The 19157-nt window shown below is 42.3% G+C and overlaps 1 protein-coding gene across 23 annotated transcripts in view; it reads left to right on the top strand.

Moving 5' to 3' along the window:
• The window catches only part of kcnma1a (potassium large conductance calcium-activated channel, subfamily M, alpha member 1a), a 691811-nt gene that overhangs the window by 612369 nt on the left and 60285 nt on the right, over positions 1–19157 (top strand). For all 23 annotated transcript variants that reach the window (XM_061936588.1, XM_061936904.1, XM_061937671.2 and 20 more), the window contains one exon: positions 16038–16151. In XM_061936588.1, the coding sequence (XP_061792572.1) occupies positions 16038–16151 (114 nt within the window). The remainder of the gene's footprint in view (positions 1–16037; positions 16152–19157) is intronic.

The following is a 19157-nucleotide window of genomic DNA, read 5'->3' as shown; positions in this document are numbered from 1 at the left end:
TACGTTAAAGGTTAATTTGTTCAACCTTGGCCCGCGGCTTTGTTCAGTTTCAAATTTTGGCCCACTCTGTATTTGAGTTTGACACCCCTGAATAGATTAATAATTAATTTTCTACCACTTGTCCTTAATAATGTTGACAAAATAGAATGATAAATGACACAATATGTTACTGCATAGGTCAGCAGACTATCTAGGAGCCTTTGTTTATTTACTCACTAATAAAAGACTAGTATGTTCACTATTTTATTTAAGGACTAAATTGCAATAAGAAACATATGTTTAATGTAAAAAAAGGCTTTTTTAAAAAGAAGGGTTTTTAAGCCTTTTTTAAAAGCATTCACAGTCTGTGGTGCCCTCAGGTGGTCAGGGAGAGCGTTTCACAGACTGGGAGCGGCGGAGCAGAAAGCCCGGTCTCCCATTGTTCGTAGCTTCTTAGCTAGATTATAGATTTGATAATATTAATAGATTTTATTTGTAAAAAAAAAAACACTTTACATTGAGTAAACAACCTCAAAGTGCTTCAGGGTATTAAAAAAAATTATAATAAAAAGATAATAAATAAAAATAAAAACTAGAACACCCTAATAGCTAGAACTAGTATGCATGTATCTAAAAAAAAGGCTTTTTTTTTTAAAAAAAGAAGGGGTTTTAAGCCTTTTTTAAAAGCATTCACAGTCTGTAGTGCCCTCAGGTGGTCAGGGAGAGCGTTCCACAGACTGGGAGCGGCGGGGCAGAAAGCCCGGTCTCCCATTGTTCGTAGCTTCTTAGCTATATTATAGATTTAATAATAATAATAGATTTTATTCGTAAAATAAACACTTTACATTGAGTAAACAACCTCAAGGTGCTTCAGTGTATTAAAAAAAAAAATACAAAGATAATAAATAAAAATAAAAACTAGAACAGCCTAATAGCTATAACTAGTATGCATATATCTAAAAAAAAAATTGTTTTTAAAAGAAGGATTTTAAAGCCTTTTTTAAAAGCATTTACAGTCTGTGGTGCCCTCAGGTGGTCAGGGAGAGCGTTCCACAGACTGGGAGCGGCGGAGCAGAAAGCCCGGTCTCCCTTTTTGTTAAGATAAAGGCAATAATGCAATTTTTTTGTGATCCCCTTTAATTTAGAAAAATACCGAAAAATATCGAAATTATTTTGGTACCGGTACCAAAATATTGGTATCGGGACAACCCTACTCAGAGGCAGTGTTGGGTTGGATACTGAAAACCAGTAACTAGTTACAGTTATTAGTTACTTTATTTCAAAAGTTACTCAGTTACTAACTCTGTTACAAAAAGTAATGCATTACTGTGAAAAGTAACTATTTAGTTACTTTTTTTTTTCTTTTTTTTTTTTCTTTAAGGCTCCCATTAATGCCCTTTTAGCCTTCATTTCAGTACTGTTATTGCACTGGAGAATAATACAATGTTTTGATCAACTCGACATGCATTTGCATCACTGAACTCTGCTAAGCAATGTGCTCTACATACAACACACAAAGATATGTTTCAAAGGGCCAATTTGTTTCAGGCCAGAACAAATTGACAAAACTATTTTAAATAGCTGCAACATAACATGCATAAGTAACAAACAGCATAATAACAACATAGCTGTAAACCAAGGAAGGCACACACTACATACACATAGCCTAACCAGGCATTTTTTTTCTCTCTCAAGGAATTTAGAAATAAAATGATGTCTTTAGGAGATCAACACTGTACTGAAGCCCAGAACGCATTTCCCCAGTTTTAGTTTAGAGATAAGGAAAGATTGGCCTGGCCCACTAGCATCCCTCTTTATGTTTGTGAACTTTATAGTCTATACATTTAGAGTGATGTGATAATCAAACATTCTAGAAGTCTAGAATGAAAGAGTATATAAGAGAATTGACAGAGTGTGTGTACCTTCAGTGCTGAATGATGAGCAGAGGCAGAGTTTGGAGTGTTTTCTTTAGCTCGCTTTCCATGTTTATGTACTCACTATCCACTGTGTCCAGCTGCCTGAAATCGGGTGACTCCACTGTAGAAATAGCCTGCATGTCTTCTAGCACATAATGGCTCTATCAATGTTGTCCTGGCTCGCAGTCCCTCCATTAAAATCCAGCCGCTGTTGGAGGTGGAGGTGAAGTGTGTCTCTCTTTACTAGCTTTGTCGAAGCATGTTGCTTTTGTAGCTGTTTCAGCAGATTTAAATTGCCGTTATGGGCAGTAGATAGGATCTTTGATCCAAGACACAACTTACATTTAACTAAAATGTTCTCTTATTCGTCCATCCATCCATTTTCTACCGCTTATTCCCTTTTGGGGTGGCGGGGGGCGCTGGAGCCTATCTCAGCTACAATCGGGCGGAAGGCAGCGTACACCCTGGACAAGTCGCCACCTCATCGCAGGGCCAACACAGATAGACAGACAACATTCACACTCACATTCACACACTAGGGCCAATTTAGTGTTGCCAATCAACCTATCCCCAGGTGCATGTCTTTGGAGGTGGGAGGAAGCCGGAGTACCCGGAGGGAACCCACGCAGTCACGGGGGAGAACATGCAAACTCCACACAGAAAGATCCCGAGGCCGGGATTGAACCCAACATACCTGCCAACTACTCCGGTTTTCCCGTAATTAGTACGGTTTTCATCAACCTATTCCGGGTTACGGTTGCAGTGATAAAAAATACGGTTTTTCATTGATTAAAAAAATAAATCATTTTTTTTTAAGTTTTATTCACGAAATCGCGTAACAACAATGACAATCGACACTGCTTCCCGTAACTTCCTATCGAGCCATTCCGAATGCCATGCGCGAGGCTATTTCTAGCACCAGTTGCCATTGTTTCCAAACGAGCGAACGATCATGGAAACAGCCGGAGAAAAATCGCAAACGAGTCTTAAACCGAAAAGAAAACTGCAGTCATTCCGTGAAGAATATTCAAAAGCCTATCCGGGAATAATTATCCGTTCCAAAAAGGGTGAAAACTACGCGAATTGCAACCTTGTGCAGACAAGATTTTTCGATCGGACACGGAGGAATTAGCGATGTAAAAGACCACGTTGGGACCCCTGGACCCTGGCTACTAGGTTTTTCTGATTTCAAAAGTTGGCAGGTATGACCCAAGACTACTCAGGAGGCAGATGCACTAACCCCTCTTCCACCGTGACGCCCTCTCTTATTCGTGCTTGACAAAAAAAAAAGTAGTGAGAATATCTCCATGTTAAGAAACTCGACTTCTGGCTCCGCCATGTTGTCTCTTTAGTAAACACAGACACGCCCCCTCCTTGTGACACAGAAGGACGACACCGCAGCGCTGCAATAAAACACTCAGATCGTCTCAGTTTCCAGCTGATACTATATAAAAAATAGCGTAAAATAACGCAGGAACGCATCATGTAGTAACGGTAACTGAGTTACTGAATATAAAAAATAACGCGTTAGTCCCAACACTGCTCAGAAGTGAACCGCAGTTTATGATTGGCTTGAAAAGCGACAAGGCGGCACTCTTTAGTGCCGCCGTTGTAAGTACAAATCAAAGGAGAAGGTCCGTAGGGCCGTTATGTTTTAGGAGAACGCCAATGCTGTTATTTCTGCAGCCTTGAGTGAGTGATGCGCTGTCGATCGCCGCGCGCCCGAGCGACAATAAGCGGGGGGTAAATCAGCGAGCGGGGCCTGCTCTGGGGAGCACTATTCACAAGGAGCAACCCCAATATGGACTCGCCGATGTCCTCTCCCAGGGTCGATGGATGGAGTCTATTGTCATCAATAATTGGGTCTTATATCAAACAGCCATTTGGGTGAAAAACACTTCACTTTAGAGAACACGACCGCAGCGCAATCATGCATACATCAGGAATTACACACATGCCCAGACACTTGTATTGTATCATGGTAACGCTTTAGGGGCGGCGTGGGGCGGCGGGGGGGCGGGGTTGGTTCATTCCTCCCAGCGACGTTGCCATTCAGACACCGCGTCTGCGGAATTTAAAACAAGAAGGTGCAAATGAATAAGTAAACAAGCGCCTTCCTGGGGGAGAGCTTCTCACGGCTGCTGTAGCCTGTAGTCAACCGCAGAGCACCGCCGTGCCCGGGGGGCTACAGGGATGGCGGGGCGGGAGGGGCGGGGGTTAAGATACGTAACCCAGATCCCGCTTGACTGTTGCAACATGCTGCCGAACACTTGAAGGAGGGCCAGCCTCCAGGAGATGTTGTAAAGAGAGAGAGATATAAATATATTCGGGGGGTCTCCAACAAGTAGTTCGACTCCGGATTTTGAGGCGTTCACCAAAGGGTCAAAGAATATTTGTTTTTATACTTGCTATATTCAGGCATTATGCCTCCGTTTAATGACGAAGTACACTAAATTGCCAAAATTGATCAAAATCAGGTGTTCTAATCTCTTGGCCCGGTGTATAGAATCAAGCACTTAGGCATGGAGACTGTTTATACAAACATGTGTGCAAGAATGGGCCGCTTTCAGTGATTTCCAGCGTGGAACTGTCATAGGATGCCACCTGTGCAACAAATCCGGTCGTGAAATTTCCTCGCTCCTAAATATCCTAAAATCAACTGTCGGTTTTATTATAAGAAAATGCGGGGATGAACTTGACTGGCCTGATCAGAGTCCTGACCTGAACCCGAAAAAAACAAACAAACAGCGTTAGCAACTGCAAGCTCTTGCAACATGCTGCCGAACACTTGAAGGAGGAACAAATTATCCCCTTTCAAAAGACGAGCAGCAAGAATGAAGACATTTTAGCTCAGCTTCTTTGTGTCTTTTTCACTATTGTCCACGTAGCAGATGTTAGCGAGTGTTTCAAAAGCAGCACCATTGTCTTCATTTGCCTGCAGACAATGACTCCCAGTGGAGATTCCTATTATTTGTTATTCTCCAGCTGCATAGTCAAACAAAACAAAACAAATTAGAGCTACAAACCCCATTTCCATATGAGTTGGGAAATTGTGTTAGATGTAAATATAAACGGAATACAATGATTTGCAAATCCTATTCAACCCATATTCAATTGAATGCGCTACAAAGACAAGATATTTGATGTTCAAACTCATAAACTTTATTTATTTTTTGCAAATAATAACTAACTTAGAATTTCATGGCTGCAACATGTGCCAAAGTAGTTGGGAAAGGGCATGTTCACCACTGTGTTACATCACCTTTTCTTTTAACAACACTCAATAAACGAGTGGGAACTGAGGAAACTAATTGTTGAAGCTTTGAAAGTGGAATTCGTTCCCATTCTTGTTTATGTATAGCTTCAGTCGTTGAAAAGTCCGGGGTCTCCGCTGTCGTATTTTACGCTTCATAATGTGCCACACATTTTCGATGGGAGACAGGTCTGGACTGCAGGCGGCCCAGGAAAGTACCCGCACTCTTTTTTTACAAAGCCACGCTGTTGTAACACGTGCTGAATGTGGCTTGGCATTGTCTTGCTGAAATAAGCAGGGGCGTCCATGAAAAAGACGGCGCTTAGATGGCAGCATATGTTGTTCCAAAACCTGTATGTACCTTTCAGCATTAATGGTGCCTTCACAGATGTGTAAGTTACCCATGCCTTGGGCACTAATGCACCCCCATACCATCACAGATGCTGGCTTTTGAACTTTGCGTCGATAACAGTCTGGATGGTTCGCTTCCCCTCTGGATGTCGAATATTTCCAAAAACACGAGTCCACAGAACACTTTTCCACTTTGCATGAGTCCATCTTAGATGATCTCGGGCCCAGAGAAGCCGGCGGCGTTTCTGGGTGTTGTTGATAAATGGCTTTCGCGTTGCATAGTAGAGCTTTAACTTGCACTTACAGATGTAGCGACCAACTGTATTTAGTGACAGTGGTTTTCTGAAGTGTTCCTGAGCCCATGTGGTGATATCCTTTAGAGATTGATGTCGGTTTTTGATATAGTGCCGTCTGAGGGATCGAAGGTCACGGTCATTCAATGTTGGTTTCCGGCCATGCCGCTTACGTGGAGTGATTTCTCCAGATTCTCTGAACATTTTGATGATATTATGGACCGTAGATGTTGAAATCCCTACATTTCTTGCAATTGCACTTTGAGAAACGTTGTTCTTAAACTGTTTGACTATTTGCTCACGCAGTTGTGGACAAAGGGGTGTACCTCGCCCCCATCCTTTCTTGTGAAAGACTGAGCATTTTTTGGGAAGCTGTTTTTATACCCAATCATGGCACCCACCTGTTCCCAATTAGCCTGCACACCTGTGGGATGTTCCAAATAAGTGTTTGATGAGCATTCCTCAACTTTATCAGTATTTATTGCCACCTTTCCCAACTTCTTTTGTCAAAGTTAATGATTATTTGCAAAAAAAAAAAATGTTTTTTCAGTTTGAACATCAAATATGTTGTCTTTGTAGCATATTAAACTGAATATGGGTTGAAAATGATTTGCAAATCGTTGTATTCCGTTTATATTTACATCTAGCACAATTTCCCAACTCATATGGAAACGGGGTTTGTAGTTGGCTCTCATGGACAAAGCTGTCATGTGTGCTCTCTTGTTGACATCTCTGCTATTTCCAAGTTCAATAATGGGAATAACAAGATTTATCATTAGTGTCTGCATCCTTTTTTTCCCCGTGTCCTGACAGGACAGACGCACATAGAAAATGTACAAAAACAAAAAAAAGTGACCTGAATGTATTGTGTATTTCCTCGCTGGTGGCATTTCGCCGTAGTCAGCACTAAATGATGGATGTCAAAACACAGCTGATGCATTATGCATCCCGCATTACCAATTTAAGGTGTTTACTTGTCACTTTGAGGGGGAATGTGAAGTCGTGCGGATCCACGCCGCTGTCACTTCGCGCTCGTGCGCCCGCCTGCCGCGGCGATCCACGCCATTTCCTCATAAAAGGTTTTCTGGTATCCACTTTATTGTTACAAAATGAACGGCATGTAAAATTTATGCCGCGCTGCTGATGGAGGGACGGTTAACGGTAAATATGTCCTAGCCGACCCCTAAAAGCACCGTATCCACGCTGCACTTTTTTTTTTTTTTTTTAGGCGCCTTGTTGTCGTCGAAGCAACTTTGTGCTGACTTGGCGGACATGCACTATGTGTAATGGTATCGATACACACTTGCAGGGGCGGACTGGCCATCGGGAGGAGTGGGAGTTATCCCCGGTGGGCTGCTCGCTCTCAAAGCACTGGAATTTCGCAGCTCGTTTGAGAAATTGTTTATTCGTCCAGAACAGGGGTGTCAAACTCAAATACAGAGTGGGCCAAAATTTAAAACTGAACAAAGCCGCGGGCCAAGGTTGAACAAATTAAACTTTTAATAGGGGCCCAAACAAGTTTTGCATTGAATATCGAACAAGCAAGGCTTATATAACTTTATAATATCATGCAAAATCGAGTTTCAAATAATAATTAAAGCTGCAAGCAGCGTTGGTCGGGCCCGCGTATTTGGAAGGTGCTAGTCCTAAGTGTCCCAATACTTATGTCCAAATTTAGTCCTAAGTGTCCCAATACGTTTGTCAAGTTTTAGTCCCAAGTGTCCCAATAGTGTTGTCCAGTTTTCGTCCTAAGTGTCCTAATACTTTTGACCAGTTTTATTCCTAAGTGTCCCAATACTTTTGTCCAGTTTTAGTCCTAAGTGTCCCAATACTTTTGTTCAGTATTTGTCCTAAGTGTCCCAATACTTTTGTCCAGTGTAAGTGTCCCAACACTTATGTCAAGTTTTAGTCCTAAGTGTCCCAATACTTTTGTCCAGTTTTAGTCCTAAGTGTCTCAAAACTGTTGTCCAGTTTTAGTCCTAAGTGTCCCAATACTTTTGTCCAGTTTTAGTCCCAAGTGTCCTAATACTTTTGTCAAGTTGTAGTCCTAAGTGTCCCAATACTTTTGTCCAGTGTAGGTGTCCCAATACTTTTGTCCAGTGGTAGGCCTAAGTGTCCCAATTTTTTTGTCAAGTTTTAGTCCCAAGTGTCCCAATAGTGTTGTCCAGTTTTCGTCCTAAGTGTCCTAATACTTTTGACCAGTTTTATTCCTAAGTGTCCCAATACTTTTGTCCAGTCTTAGTCCTAAGTGTCCCAATACTTTTGTCCAGTATTTGTCCTAAGTGTCCCAATACTTTTGTCCAGTGTAAGTGTCCCAATACTTATTTCAAGTTTTAGTCCTAAGTGTCCCAATACTTTTGTCCAGTTTTAGTCCTAAGTGTCCCGATACTTTTGTCCAGTTGTAGTCCTAAGTGTCCCAATACTTTTGTCCAGTTTTAGTCCCAAGTGTCCCAATACTTTTGTCCAGTTTTAGTCCCAAGTGTCCTAATACTTTTGTCAAGTTGTAGTCCTAAGTGTCCCAATACTTTTGTCCAGTGTAGGTGTCCCAATACTTTTGTCCAGTGGTAGTCCTAAGTGTCCCAATTTTTTTGTCCAGTTTTAGTCCTAAGTGTCCCAATACTTTTGTCCAGTTTTAGTCCTAAGTGTCTCAAAACTGTTGTCCAGTTGTAGTCCTAAGTGTCCCAATACTTTTGTCCAGTTTTAGTCCCAAGTGTCCCAATACTTTTGTCCAGTTTTAGTCCCAAGTGTCCTAATACTTTTGTCAAGTTGTAGTCCTAAGTGTCCCAATACTTTTGTCCAGTGTAGGTGTCCCAATACTTTTGTCCAGTGGTAGTCCTAAGTGTCCCAATTTTTTTGTCCAGTTTTAGTCCCAAGTGTCCCAATAGTGTTGTCCAGTTTTCGTCCTAAGTGTCCTAATACTTTTGACCAGTTTTATTCCTAAGTGTCCCAATACTTTTGTCCAGTTTTAGTCCTAAGTGTCCCAATGCTTTTGTCCAGTATTTGTCCTAAGTGTCCCAATACTTTTGTCCAGTGTAAGTGTCCCAATACCTATGTCCAGTTTTAGTCCTAAGTGTCCCAAAACTGTTGTCCAGTTTTAGTCCTAAGTGTCCCAATACTTTTGTCCAGTTGTAGTCCTAAGTGTCCCAATACTTTTGTCCAGTTTTAGTCCCAAGTGTCCCAATACTTTTGTCCAGTTTTAGTCCCAAGTGTCCTAATACTTTTGTCAAGTTGTAGTCCTAAGTGTCCCAATACTTTTGTCCAGTGTAGGTGTCCCAATACTTTTGTCCAGTGGTAGTCCTAAGTGTCCCAATTTTTTTGTCAAGTTTTAGTCCCAAGTGTCCCAATAGTGTTGTCCAGTTTTTGTCCTAAGTGTCCTAATACTTTTGACCAGTTTTATTCCTAAGTGTCCCAATACTTTTGTCCAGTTTTAGTCCTAAGTGTCCCAATACTTTTGTCCAGTATTTGTCCTAAGTGTCCCAATACTTTTGTCCAGTGTAAGTGTCCCAATACTTATGTCAAGTTTTAGTCCTAAGTGTCCCAATACTTTTGTCCAGTTTTAGTCCTAAGTGTCCCAAAACTGTTGTCCAGTTTTAGTCCTAAGTGTCCCAATACTTTTGTCCAGTTGTAGTCCTAAGTGTCCCAATACTTTTGTCCAGTTTTAGTCCCAAGTGTCCCAATACTTTTGTCCAGTTTTAGTCCCAAGTGTCCTAATACTTTTGTCAAGTTGTAGTCCTAAGTGTCCCAATACTTTTGTCCAGTGTAGGTGTCCCAATACTTTTGTCCAGTGGTAGTCCTAAGTGTCCCAATTTTTTTGTCCAGTTTTAGTCCTAAGTGTCCCAAAACTGTTGTCTAGTTTTAATCCTAAGTGTCCCAATACTTTTGTCCAGTTGTAGTCCTAAGTGTCCCAATACTTTTGTCCAGTTTAAGTCCCAAGTGTCCCAATACTTTTGTCCAGTTTTAGTCCCAAGTGTCCTAATACTTTTGTCAAGTTGTAGTCCTAAGTGTCCCAATACTTTTGTCCAGTGTAGGTGTCCCAATACTTTTGTCCAGTGGTAGTCCTAAGTGTCCCAATTTTTTTGTCAAGTTTTAGTCCCAATTGTCCCAATAGTGTTGTCCAGTTTTCGTCCTAAGTATCCTAATACTTTTGACCAGTTTTATTCCTAAGTGTCCCAATACTTTTGTCCAGTTTTAGTCCTAAGTGTCCCAATACTTTTGTCCAGTATTTGTCCTAAGTGTCCCAATACTTTTGTCCAGTGTAAGTGTCCTAATACTTATGTCAAGTTTTAGTCCTAAGTGTCCCAATACCTTTGTCCAGTTTTAGTCCTAAGTGTCCCAAAACTGTTGTCCAGTTTTAGTCCTAAGTGTCCCAATACTTTTGTCCAGTTGTAGTCCTAAGTGTCCCAATACTTTTGTCCAGTTTTAGTCCCAAGTGTCCCAATACTTTTGTCCAGTTTTAGTCCCAAGTGTCCCAATACTTTTGTCCAGTTTTAGTCCTAAGTGTCCCAATACTTTTGTCCAGTTGTAGGTGTCCCAATACTTTTGTCCAGTGGTAGTCCTAAGTGTCCCATTTTTTTTGTCCAGTTTTCGTCCTAAGTGTCCCAATACTTTTGTCCAGTTGTAGTCCTAAGTGTCCCAATACTTTTGTCCAGTTTTAGTCCCAAGTGTCCCAATACTTTTGTCCAGTTTTAGTCCCAAGTGTCCTAATACTTTTGTCAAGTTGTAGTCCTAAGTGTCCCAATACTTTTGTCCAGTGTAGGTGTCCCAATACTTATGTCAAGTTTTAGTCCTAAGTGTCCCAATACTTTTGTCCAGTTTTAGTCCTAAGTGTCCCAAAACTGTTGTCCAGTTTTAGTCCTAAGTGTCCCAATACTTTTGTCCAGTTTTAGTCCCAAGTGTCCCAATACTTTTGTCCAGTTTTAGTCCCAAGTGTCCCAATACTTTTGTCCAGTTTTAGTCCCAAGTGTCCTAATACTTTTGTCAAGTTGTAGTCCTAAGTGTCCCAATACTTTTGTCCAGTGTAGGTGTCCCAATACTTTTGTCCAGTGGTAGTCCTAAGTGTCCCAATTTTTTTGTCAAGTTTTAGTCCCAAGTGTTCCAATAGTGTTGTCCAGTTTTCGTCCTAAGTGTCCTAATACTTTTGACCAGTTTTATTCCTAAGTGTCCCAATACTTTTGTCCAGTTTTAGTCCTAAGTGTCCCAATACTTTTGTCCAGTATTTGTCCTAAGTGTCCCAATACTTTTGTCCAGTGTAAGTGTCCCAATACTTATGTCAAGTTTTAGTCCTAAGTCTCCCAATACTTTTGTCCAGTTTTAGTCCTAAGTGTCCCAAAACTGTTGTCCAGTTTTAGTCCTAAGTGTCCCAAAACTGTTGTCCAGTTTTAGTCCTAAGTATCCCAATAATTTTGTCCAGTTTTAGTCCCAAGTGTCCCAATACTTTTGTCCAGTTTTAGTCCCAAGTGTCCCAATACTTTTGTCCAGTTTTAGTCCCAAGTGTCCTAATACTTTTGTCAAGTTGTAGTCCTAAGTGTCCCAATACTTTTGTCCAGTGTAGGTGTCCCAATACTTTTGTCCAGTGGTAGTCCTAAGTGTCCCAATTTTTTTGTCCAGTTTTCGTCCTAAGTGTCCCAATACTTTTGTCCAGTTGTAGTCTAAGTGTCCCAATACTTTTGTCCAGTTTTAGTCCCAAGTGTCCCAACACTTTTGTCCAGTTTTAGTCCCAAGTGTCCTAATACGTTTGTCAAGTTGTAGTCCTAAGTATTCCAATACTTTTGTCCAGTGTAGGTGTCCCAATACTTTTGTCCAGTGGTAGTCCTAAGTGTCCCAATTTTTTTGTCCAGTTTTCGTCCTAAGTGTCCCAATACTTTTGTCTACCTTTAGTCCGAAGTGTCCCAATACTTTTGTTCAGTGGTATTCCTATGTGTCCCAATACTTTTGTCAAGTTAAAGTCCTAAGTGTCCCAATACTTTTGTCCAGTGTTCGCAAAGCTGCAGAATAAGAAAGAATAATAATAATAATAATAAAACCTTAGAAATTCAATGTCCCATTGCAAAAGGACTCCCTTTGGGATTCCTTTTACAATGGGCCATGCGGGCCCTAATAATAATAATTAAAAAATATCAATGGCATATCAAATACAATTTAAATAAAAATGTAATGCCTCTTTTCTATTTGCAGCCTTCTGAGGTAAATATCAACATTAACTTTTTCCACAGGCTAATAAATTTGAAAATAAAATAACAATGAATAAACCAACCATTCAGGACTTTAAACTGCTCAGTTTGCGACACACTGATCTAATCTGATGTGCCCAAGCCAGATACCTGCCATCTTTTCTTGGATGCTAGTTCATTAATGTCGGGGCTCAGGCTTTGAGCTGAGGCAACCTTCATTATCGAACGAAGGTGTTCATCAGTCATTATATCTCGTAGTCCACCCGGACCACAGTCTTGGGGGCGTGCCTCAAATGCACTGCCTTTAACGTACTCTACGAGCTATCGTCACGTCCGCTTTTCATCCATTCTAACATCGTTCAGACCCAGTCACAAGATATGTGCGGCTTCTGTACGCACACACGAGTGAATGCAACGCATACTTCATCAACAGGGATACAGGTCACACTGAGGGTGCCAAAATAAAAACTTTAACACTGTTAGAAATATACGCCACACTGTGAATCCACACCAAACAAGAATGACAAACACATTTTGGGAGAACATCCACACCGTAACACAACATAAACACATCAGAACAAATACCCAGAAACCTTTGCAGCACTAACTCTTCCAGGACGCTACAAAATACACCCCAAGTATTAGACTTAGCGGTGAATGCTGTGTTACCGCGGCACCGCCGCAATATATAATCGGCGGGCCAGCTTTAGTGTTAATTTGAAAGCGCCTCAAGGGCCAAGTGAAATTACACGGCGGGGCAGAGTTTGACACCCATGGTCCAGAATATGGGTAGTTTAAGATGGCTGTAAGCACAATTCATCGACAAAAAAAATAGGTCCCCTTGCTAATTTTTCTCACTTAAGTTAGTAAGTTAGTTAGTGATGGACAGAAAGATACCATCAACAAAGCTCACCTTTATGCATTCACTCACATCATAAAACGTTTGGCGGACAAAGAAGGAGTGGCATGCCATGTCTTTTTGTGGCAGCGTCGGAGAAAGTTGTACATGTAAATACAAACCCCGTATCCATATGAGTTGGGAAATTGTGTTAGATGTAAATATAAACGGAATGCAATGATTTGCAAATCCTTTTCAACCCATATTCAATTGAATCCACTACAAAGACAAGATATTTGATATTCAAACTCATAAACTTTATTTTTTTTTGCTATTAATAATCAACTTAGAATTTCATGGCTGCAACACGTGCCAAAGTAGTTGGGAAAGGGCATGTTCACCACTGTGTTACATGGCCTTTCCTTTTAACAACACTCAGTAAACGTTTGGGAACTGAGGAGACACATTTTTGAAGCTTCTCAGGTGGAATTCTTTCCCATTCTTGCTTGATGTACAGCTTAAGTTGTTCAACAGTCGGGGGTCTCCGTTGTGCTATTTTACGCTTCATAATGCGCCACACATTTTCAATGGGAGACAGGTCTGGACTACAGGCAGGCCAGTCTAGTACCCGCACTCTTTTACTATGAAGCCACGTTGATGTAACACGTGGCTTGGCATTGTCTTGCTGAAATAAGCAGGGGCGTCCATGGTAACGTTGCTTGGATGGCAACATATGTTGCTCCAAACCTGTATATATACCTTTCAGCATTAATGGCGCCTTCACAGATGTGTAAGTTACCCATGTCTTGGACACTAATACACCCCCATACCATCACACATGCTGGCTTTTCAACTTTGCGCCTATAACAATCCGGATGGTTCTTTTCCTCTTTGGTCCGGAGGACACGACTTCCACAGTTTCCAAAAACAATTTGAAATGTGGACTCGTCAGGCCACAGAACACTTTTCCACTTTGTATCAGTCCATCTTAGATGAGCTCAGGCCCAGCGAAGCCGACGGCTTTTCTGGGTGTTGTTGATAAACGGTTTTCGCCTTGCATTAGGAGAGTTTTAACTTGCACTTACAGATGTAGCGACCAACTGTAGTTACTGACAGTGGGTTTCTGAAGTGTTCCTGAGCCCATGTGGTGATATCCTTTACACACTGATGTCGCTTGTTGATGCCGTACAGCCTGACGGATCGAAGGTCACAGGCTTAGCTGCTTACGTGCAGTGATTTCTCCAGATTCTCCGAACCCTTTGATGATATTACGGACCGTAGATGGTGAAATCCCTAAATTCCTTGCAATATAGCTGGCTGAGAAAGGTTTTTCTTAAACTGTTCAACAATTTGCTCACGCATTTGTTGACAAAGTGGTGACCCTCGCCCCCATCCTTGTTTGTGAATGACTGAGCATTTCATGGAATCTACTTTCATACCCAATCATGGCACCCACCTGTTCCCAATTAGCCTGTGTTCACCTGTGGGATGTTCCAAATAAGTGTTTGATGAGCATTCCTCAACTTTATCAGTATTTATTGCCACCTTTCCCCAACTTCTTTGTCACGTGTTGCTGGCATCAAATTCTAAAGTTAATGATTATTTGCAAAAAAAAAAAAAGAAATGTTTATGAGTTTGAACATCAAATATGTTGTCTTTGTAGCATATTCAACTGAATATGGGTTGAAAATGATTTGCAAATCATTGTATTCCATTTCCCACGATAGTTCTAACTATCGTGGGATCACACTCCTCAGCCTTCCCGGTAAGGTCTATTCAGGTGTACTGGAGAGGAGGCTACGCCGGATAGTCGAACCTCGGATTCAGGAGGAACAGTGTGGTTTTCGTCCTGGTCGTGGAACTGTGGACCAGCTCTATACTCTCGGCAGGGTCCTTGAGGGTGCATGGGAGTTTGCCCAACCAGTCTACATGTGCTTTGTGGACTTGGAGAAGGCATTCGACCGTGTCCCTCGGGAAGTCCTGTGGGGAGTGCTCAGAGAGTATGGGGTTTCGGACTGTCTGATTGTGGCGGTCCGCTCCCTGTATGATCAGTGTCAGAGCTTGGTCCGCATTGCCGGCAGTAAGTCGGACACGTTTCCAGTGAGGGTTGGACTCCGCCAAGGCTGCCCTTTGTCACCGATTCTGTTCATAACTTTTATGGACAGAATTTCTAGGCGCAGTCAAGGTGTTGAGGGGATCCAGTTTGGTGGCTGCAGGATTAGGTCTCTGCTTTTTGCAGATGATTTGGTCCTGATGGCTTCATCTGGCCAGGATCTTCAGCTCTCACTGGATCGGTTCGCAGCTGAGTGTGAAGCGACTGGGATGAGAATCAGCACCTCCAAGTCCGAGTCCATGGTTCTCGCCCGGAAAAGGGTGGAGTGCCATCTCCGGGTTGGGGAGGAGATCTTGCCCCAAGTGGAGGAGTTCAAGTACCTCGGAGTTTTGTTCACGAGTGAGGGAAGAGTGGATCGTGAGATCGACAGGCGGATCGGTGCGGCGTCTTCAGTAATGCGGACGCTGTATCGATCCGTTGTGGCGAAGAAGGAGCTGAGCCGGAAGGCAAAGCTCTAAATTTACCGGTCGATCTACGTTCCCATCCTCACCTATGGTCATGAGCTTTGGGTTATGACCGAAAGGACAAGATCACGGGTACAAGCGGCCGAAATGAGTTTCCTCCGCCGGGTGGCGGGGCTCTCCCTTAGAGATAGGGTGAGAAGCTCTGTCATCCGGGGGGAGCTCAAAGTAAAGCCGCTGCTCCTCCACATTGAGAGGAGCCAGATGAGGTGGTTCGGGCATCTGGTCAGGATGCCACCCGAGCGCCTCCCTAAGGAGGTGTTTAGGGCATGTCCGACCGGTAGGAGGCCACGAGGAAGACCCAGGACACGTTGGGAAGACTATGTCTCCCGGCTGGCCTGGGAACGCCTCGGGATCCCCCGGGAGGAGCTGGACGAAGTGGCTGGGGAGAGGGAAGTCTGGGCTTCCCTGCTTAGGCTGCTGCCCCCGCGACCCGACCTCGGATAAGCGGAAGAAGATGGATGGATGGATGGATGGATGGATGTATTCCGTTTATTTTCCCAACTCATATGGAAACGGGGTTTGCATTTTTTATAGGATCTGAATTATTTTTAAATAATTAGTAATATAATTATTTATTGTAAAATCTATTTCAACCAGTTTTATAAATATTGCATTTTATTGAATTGTTCCAACAATGTTTTTTTTTTTTGGGATGTACAGGTTTCACGCCTCCCGGAATGGACAGGTCATCCCCAGACAGCAGCCCGGTACATGGCTTTGTGCGTCAGGCTTCCGTCACCACCGGATCCAACATCCCCATCATCACGGAATTAGGTAAAACCAGTTGACTCCCATTTATGCCTAAATTTTAAATGGCTCAAAATTCAAATGGACTTTGGAATCGGGTTCCCTTCTATGTTGGCAGTTGCTTGGGCTGTGTGACATTTGTTTTTTTTTAAGGACCACATCCCTTGCAGTTTGTCCCCTAATGCATAGGAGAAACTCAGCCTGATGGGTATGGCGGAGGAGCGAAGAGAGTGAAAGGGGGGCGGGGGAGAAAACTGCCTTGGTTGCAAAATGGGTCCATTTATTAATAACAATGGCAGTGGACTCTATTCCCACTGGTGCCGGGGACTCATGAAACTTTCAGATCTCTGAGGGGTCTTCCACTAGGCACCAGAGACCGCCCGCTCTGTCTCCCCTGACCCAATTAGGGAGCAATGGAGCATGAGAGCAAGCTAAGAAAAAAAGGCCAGGGAAGAGAAAAGGAGCCACCTAATGTTACTTGTAACCGGGGCAGCCATTACCTGCAGGGAGACTCTCCCGTTTGACCGCACACGCGATCATCACAGGACCCTCGTTCTGTCCTTGTCAGCGACGCCCCGCTAGTGGATCTGGGTTTTTTACACATCGCGGCCACCTTTGTGATAACATTGTCCCTCAGGAAATAATAGAGATAAAGCTCCACGACGTTATTTTCATATATTTTTAAAGGACATCTGCACAGAATCAAGGAATAAAACATACTTGCCAACCCTCCCGAATTTTCCGGGAGACTCCCGAAATTCATCGCCTCTCTCGAAAACCTCCCGGAACACATATTCTCCCGAAAATCTCCCGATTTCTTTTTTCATGCGGACCTGAGTGAGGACAGCCTTTTTTCACGACGGGATGACAAGAACTAAATCATCCAGACTAGAGATACATTGTATTATTATGTTTATCTTACCTAAAAATAAATATATTTATTAATTAAAAAAAATAAAAAAAACGAAATACATTTTTACTATATTTTGCTAAAAACATCAAAATTAATTGTATTTTTATTTGTATTTTTTTTCTGACTCCTTATTACATCCAGCCATAGAATTATACATTAAAATAAACATATTTGAAATAATTAATTTTAAATTATCATAATAATTCATTTAAAATGACCAAATTTAATTATTAAAATAATTGCTTGTTTATCAACAACTTTAGCATTTTATTCATTACATTTTGAAGCTCTCAGAAGCCTAGTTATGTTATATTCCTTAATATTTATTTATGCAAGTTTGAAGTATCAATTATCTAAACACAGTTTTGTTTGCATATTTTCAGGATGTAGATATATCCATCCATCCATCCATTTTCTACCGCTTATTCCCTTTGGGGTCGCGGGGGGCGCTGGAGCCTATCTCAGCCACAATCGGGCGGAAGGCGGGGTACACCCTGGACAAGTCGCCACCTCATCGCAGGGCCGGATGTAGATATATATATATATATATATATATATATATATATATATATATATATATATATATATATATATATATATATATATATATATGTCTTAATAAGGTTATCCAAAAAATAGTGCTCAATACCGTAGTAGAGCGCAATATATGTATGTGTGGGAAAAAAATCACAAGACGATGATTGAGGGAACCCCTCATGAAACAGGCCTGTAGAGATGAAGTAGTCTTGTGATTTTTTTCCCACACATACATATATATATATATATGTATGACATACTTGACTTGGTGAATTCTAGCTGCCAATATACTCCTCCCCTCTTAACCACGCCCCCAACCACGCCCCGCCCCACCCCTGACCACGCCCCCCCGCCCTCCACCTCCCGAAATCGGAGGTCTCAAGGTTGGCAAGTATGGAATAAAATGCTTCGTCAACAGCAGTGTTTTTCAACCTTTTCGGAGCCGAGGCACATTTTTGTTCATTGAAAAAATGCGGAGGCACACCACCAGCAGAAAACATTAAAAATGTAAACTCGGTAGTTGATATTGACAGTAAAAAGTCACTGTTGCAATTGTTGGATATGAATTCAAACTAGAGATGTCCGATAATGGCTTTTTTACCGATATCCGATATTCCGATATTGTCCAACTCTCAATTACCGATTCCGATATCAACCACAGATATACATATACGTTGTGGACATGTCAGGCACCCTCGGACTCGGGTGGAACGCGGCGGGACTTGTGGCACTCGAACCTGGGTGTGATTTTTGATCAATTTCGGGACTTTTGCCCACCTTTCCAACTTTTCTTCCCCACTCACAGTGCGACTTTGCTGGGTGCGTTGTGGACATGTCAGGCACCCCCAGACTCTGGTGGAACGCGGCGGGACTTGTGGGACTCTAACCTGGGTGTGATTTTGGCTCTTTTTCGGGACTTTTGCCCACTTTTCCAACTTTTTCCCCCACTCACAGTGCGACTTTGCTGGGTGGGTTCTGGACATGTCAGGCACCCCCGGACTCTGGTGGAACGCGGCGGGACTCGTGGGACTCTAACCTGGGTGTGATTTTGGATCTTTTTCTGGACTTTTGCCCACTTTTCCAACTTTTTCCCCCACTCACAGTGCGACTTTGCTGGGTGGAAAGAAAAAAAAGGTCGCCTGGAGGGGAGTCTGGTCCTGCTTCCTCTCCGGGTCAAGACAAAATCTTTCTGTGGATTACAATACATCAAAGAAACAGAACACCTTCATGTCGCTCCCCATCCTACACAGTGGAGTTTTACAAGCCTTTCGCTTGGTAGGATCAAAGACAGCTTTTGTCTTCTCGCCGGGAACTCATGGCAACACAACGTTTTGTGATAACTTAGATACAATTATTCTGACAGTAAGTCTTTGCTGTCGTCCAGCATTCTGCTTTTGTTTACTTTGTAGCCAGTTCAGTTTTAGTTTTGTTTTCCATAGCCATCCCTAAGCTTCAATGCCTTTTTAGGGGAACTCGCCTATTGTTTATTTTTGGTTTAAGCATTAGATACGACGTTTACAAAGCTACCTACTGATATGGAAGAGTATTACACGGTTACTCTGCCGAGCTCTAGACTGCAACGA

The sequence above is a fragment of the Nerophis lumbriciformis genome, linkage group LG02 (assembly GCF_033978685.3).
Source record: "Nerophis lumbriciformis linkage group LG02, RoL_Nlum_v2.1, whole genome shotgun sequence".
NCBI lineage: Eukaryota > Metazoa > Chordata > Actinopteri > Syngnathiformes > Syngnathidae > Nerophis > Nerophis lumbriciformis.
Note: the sequence above shows the minus strand (reverse complement) of the source record. Positions and strands in the feature narration are given on the sequence as shown.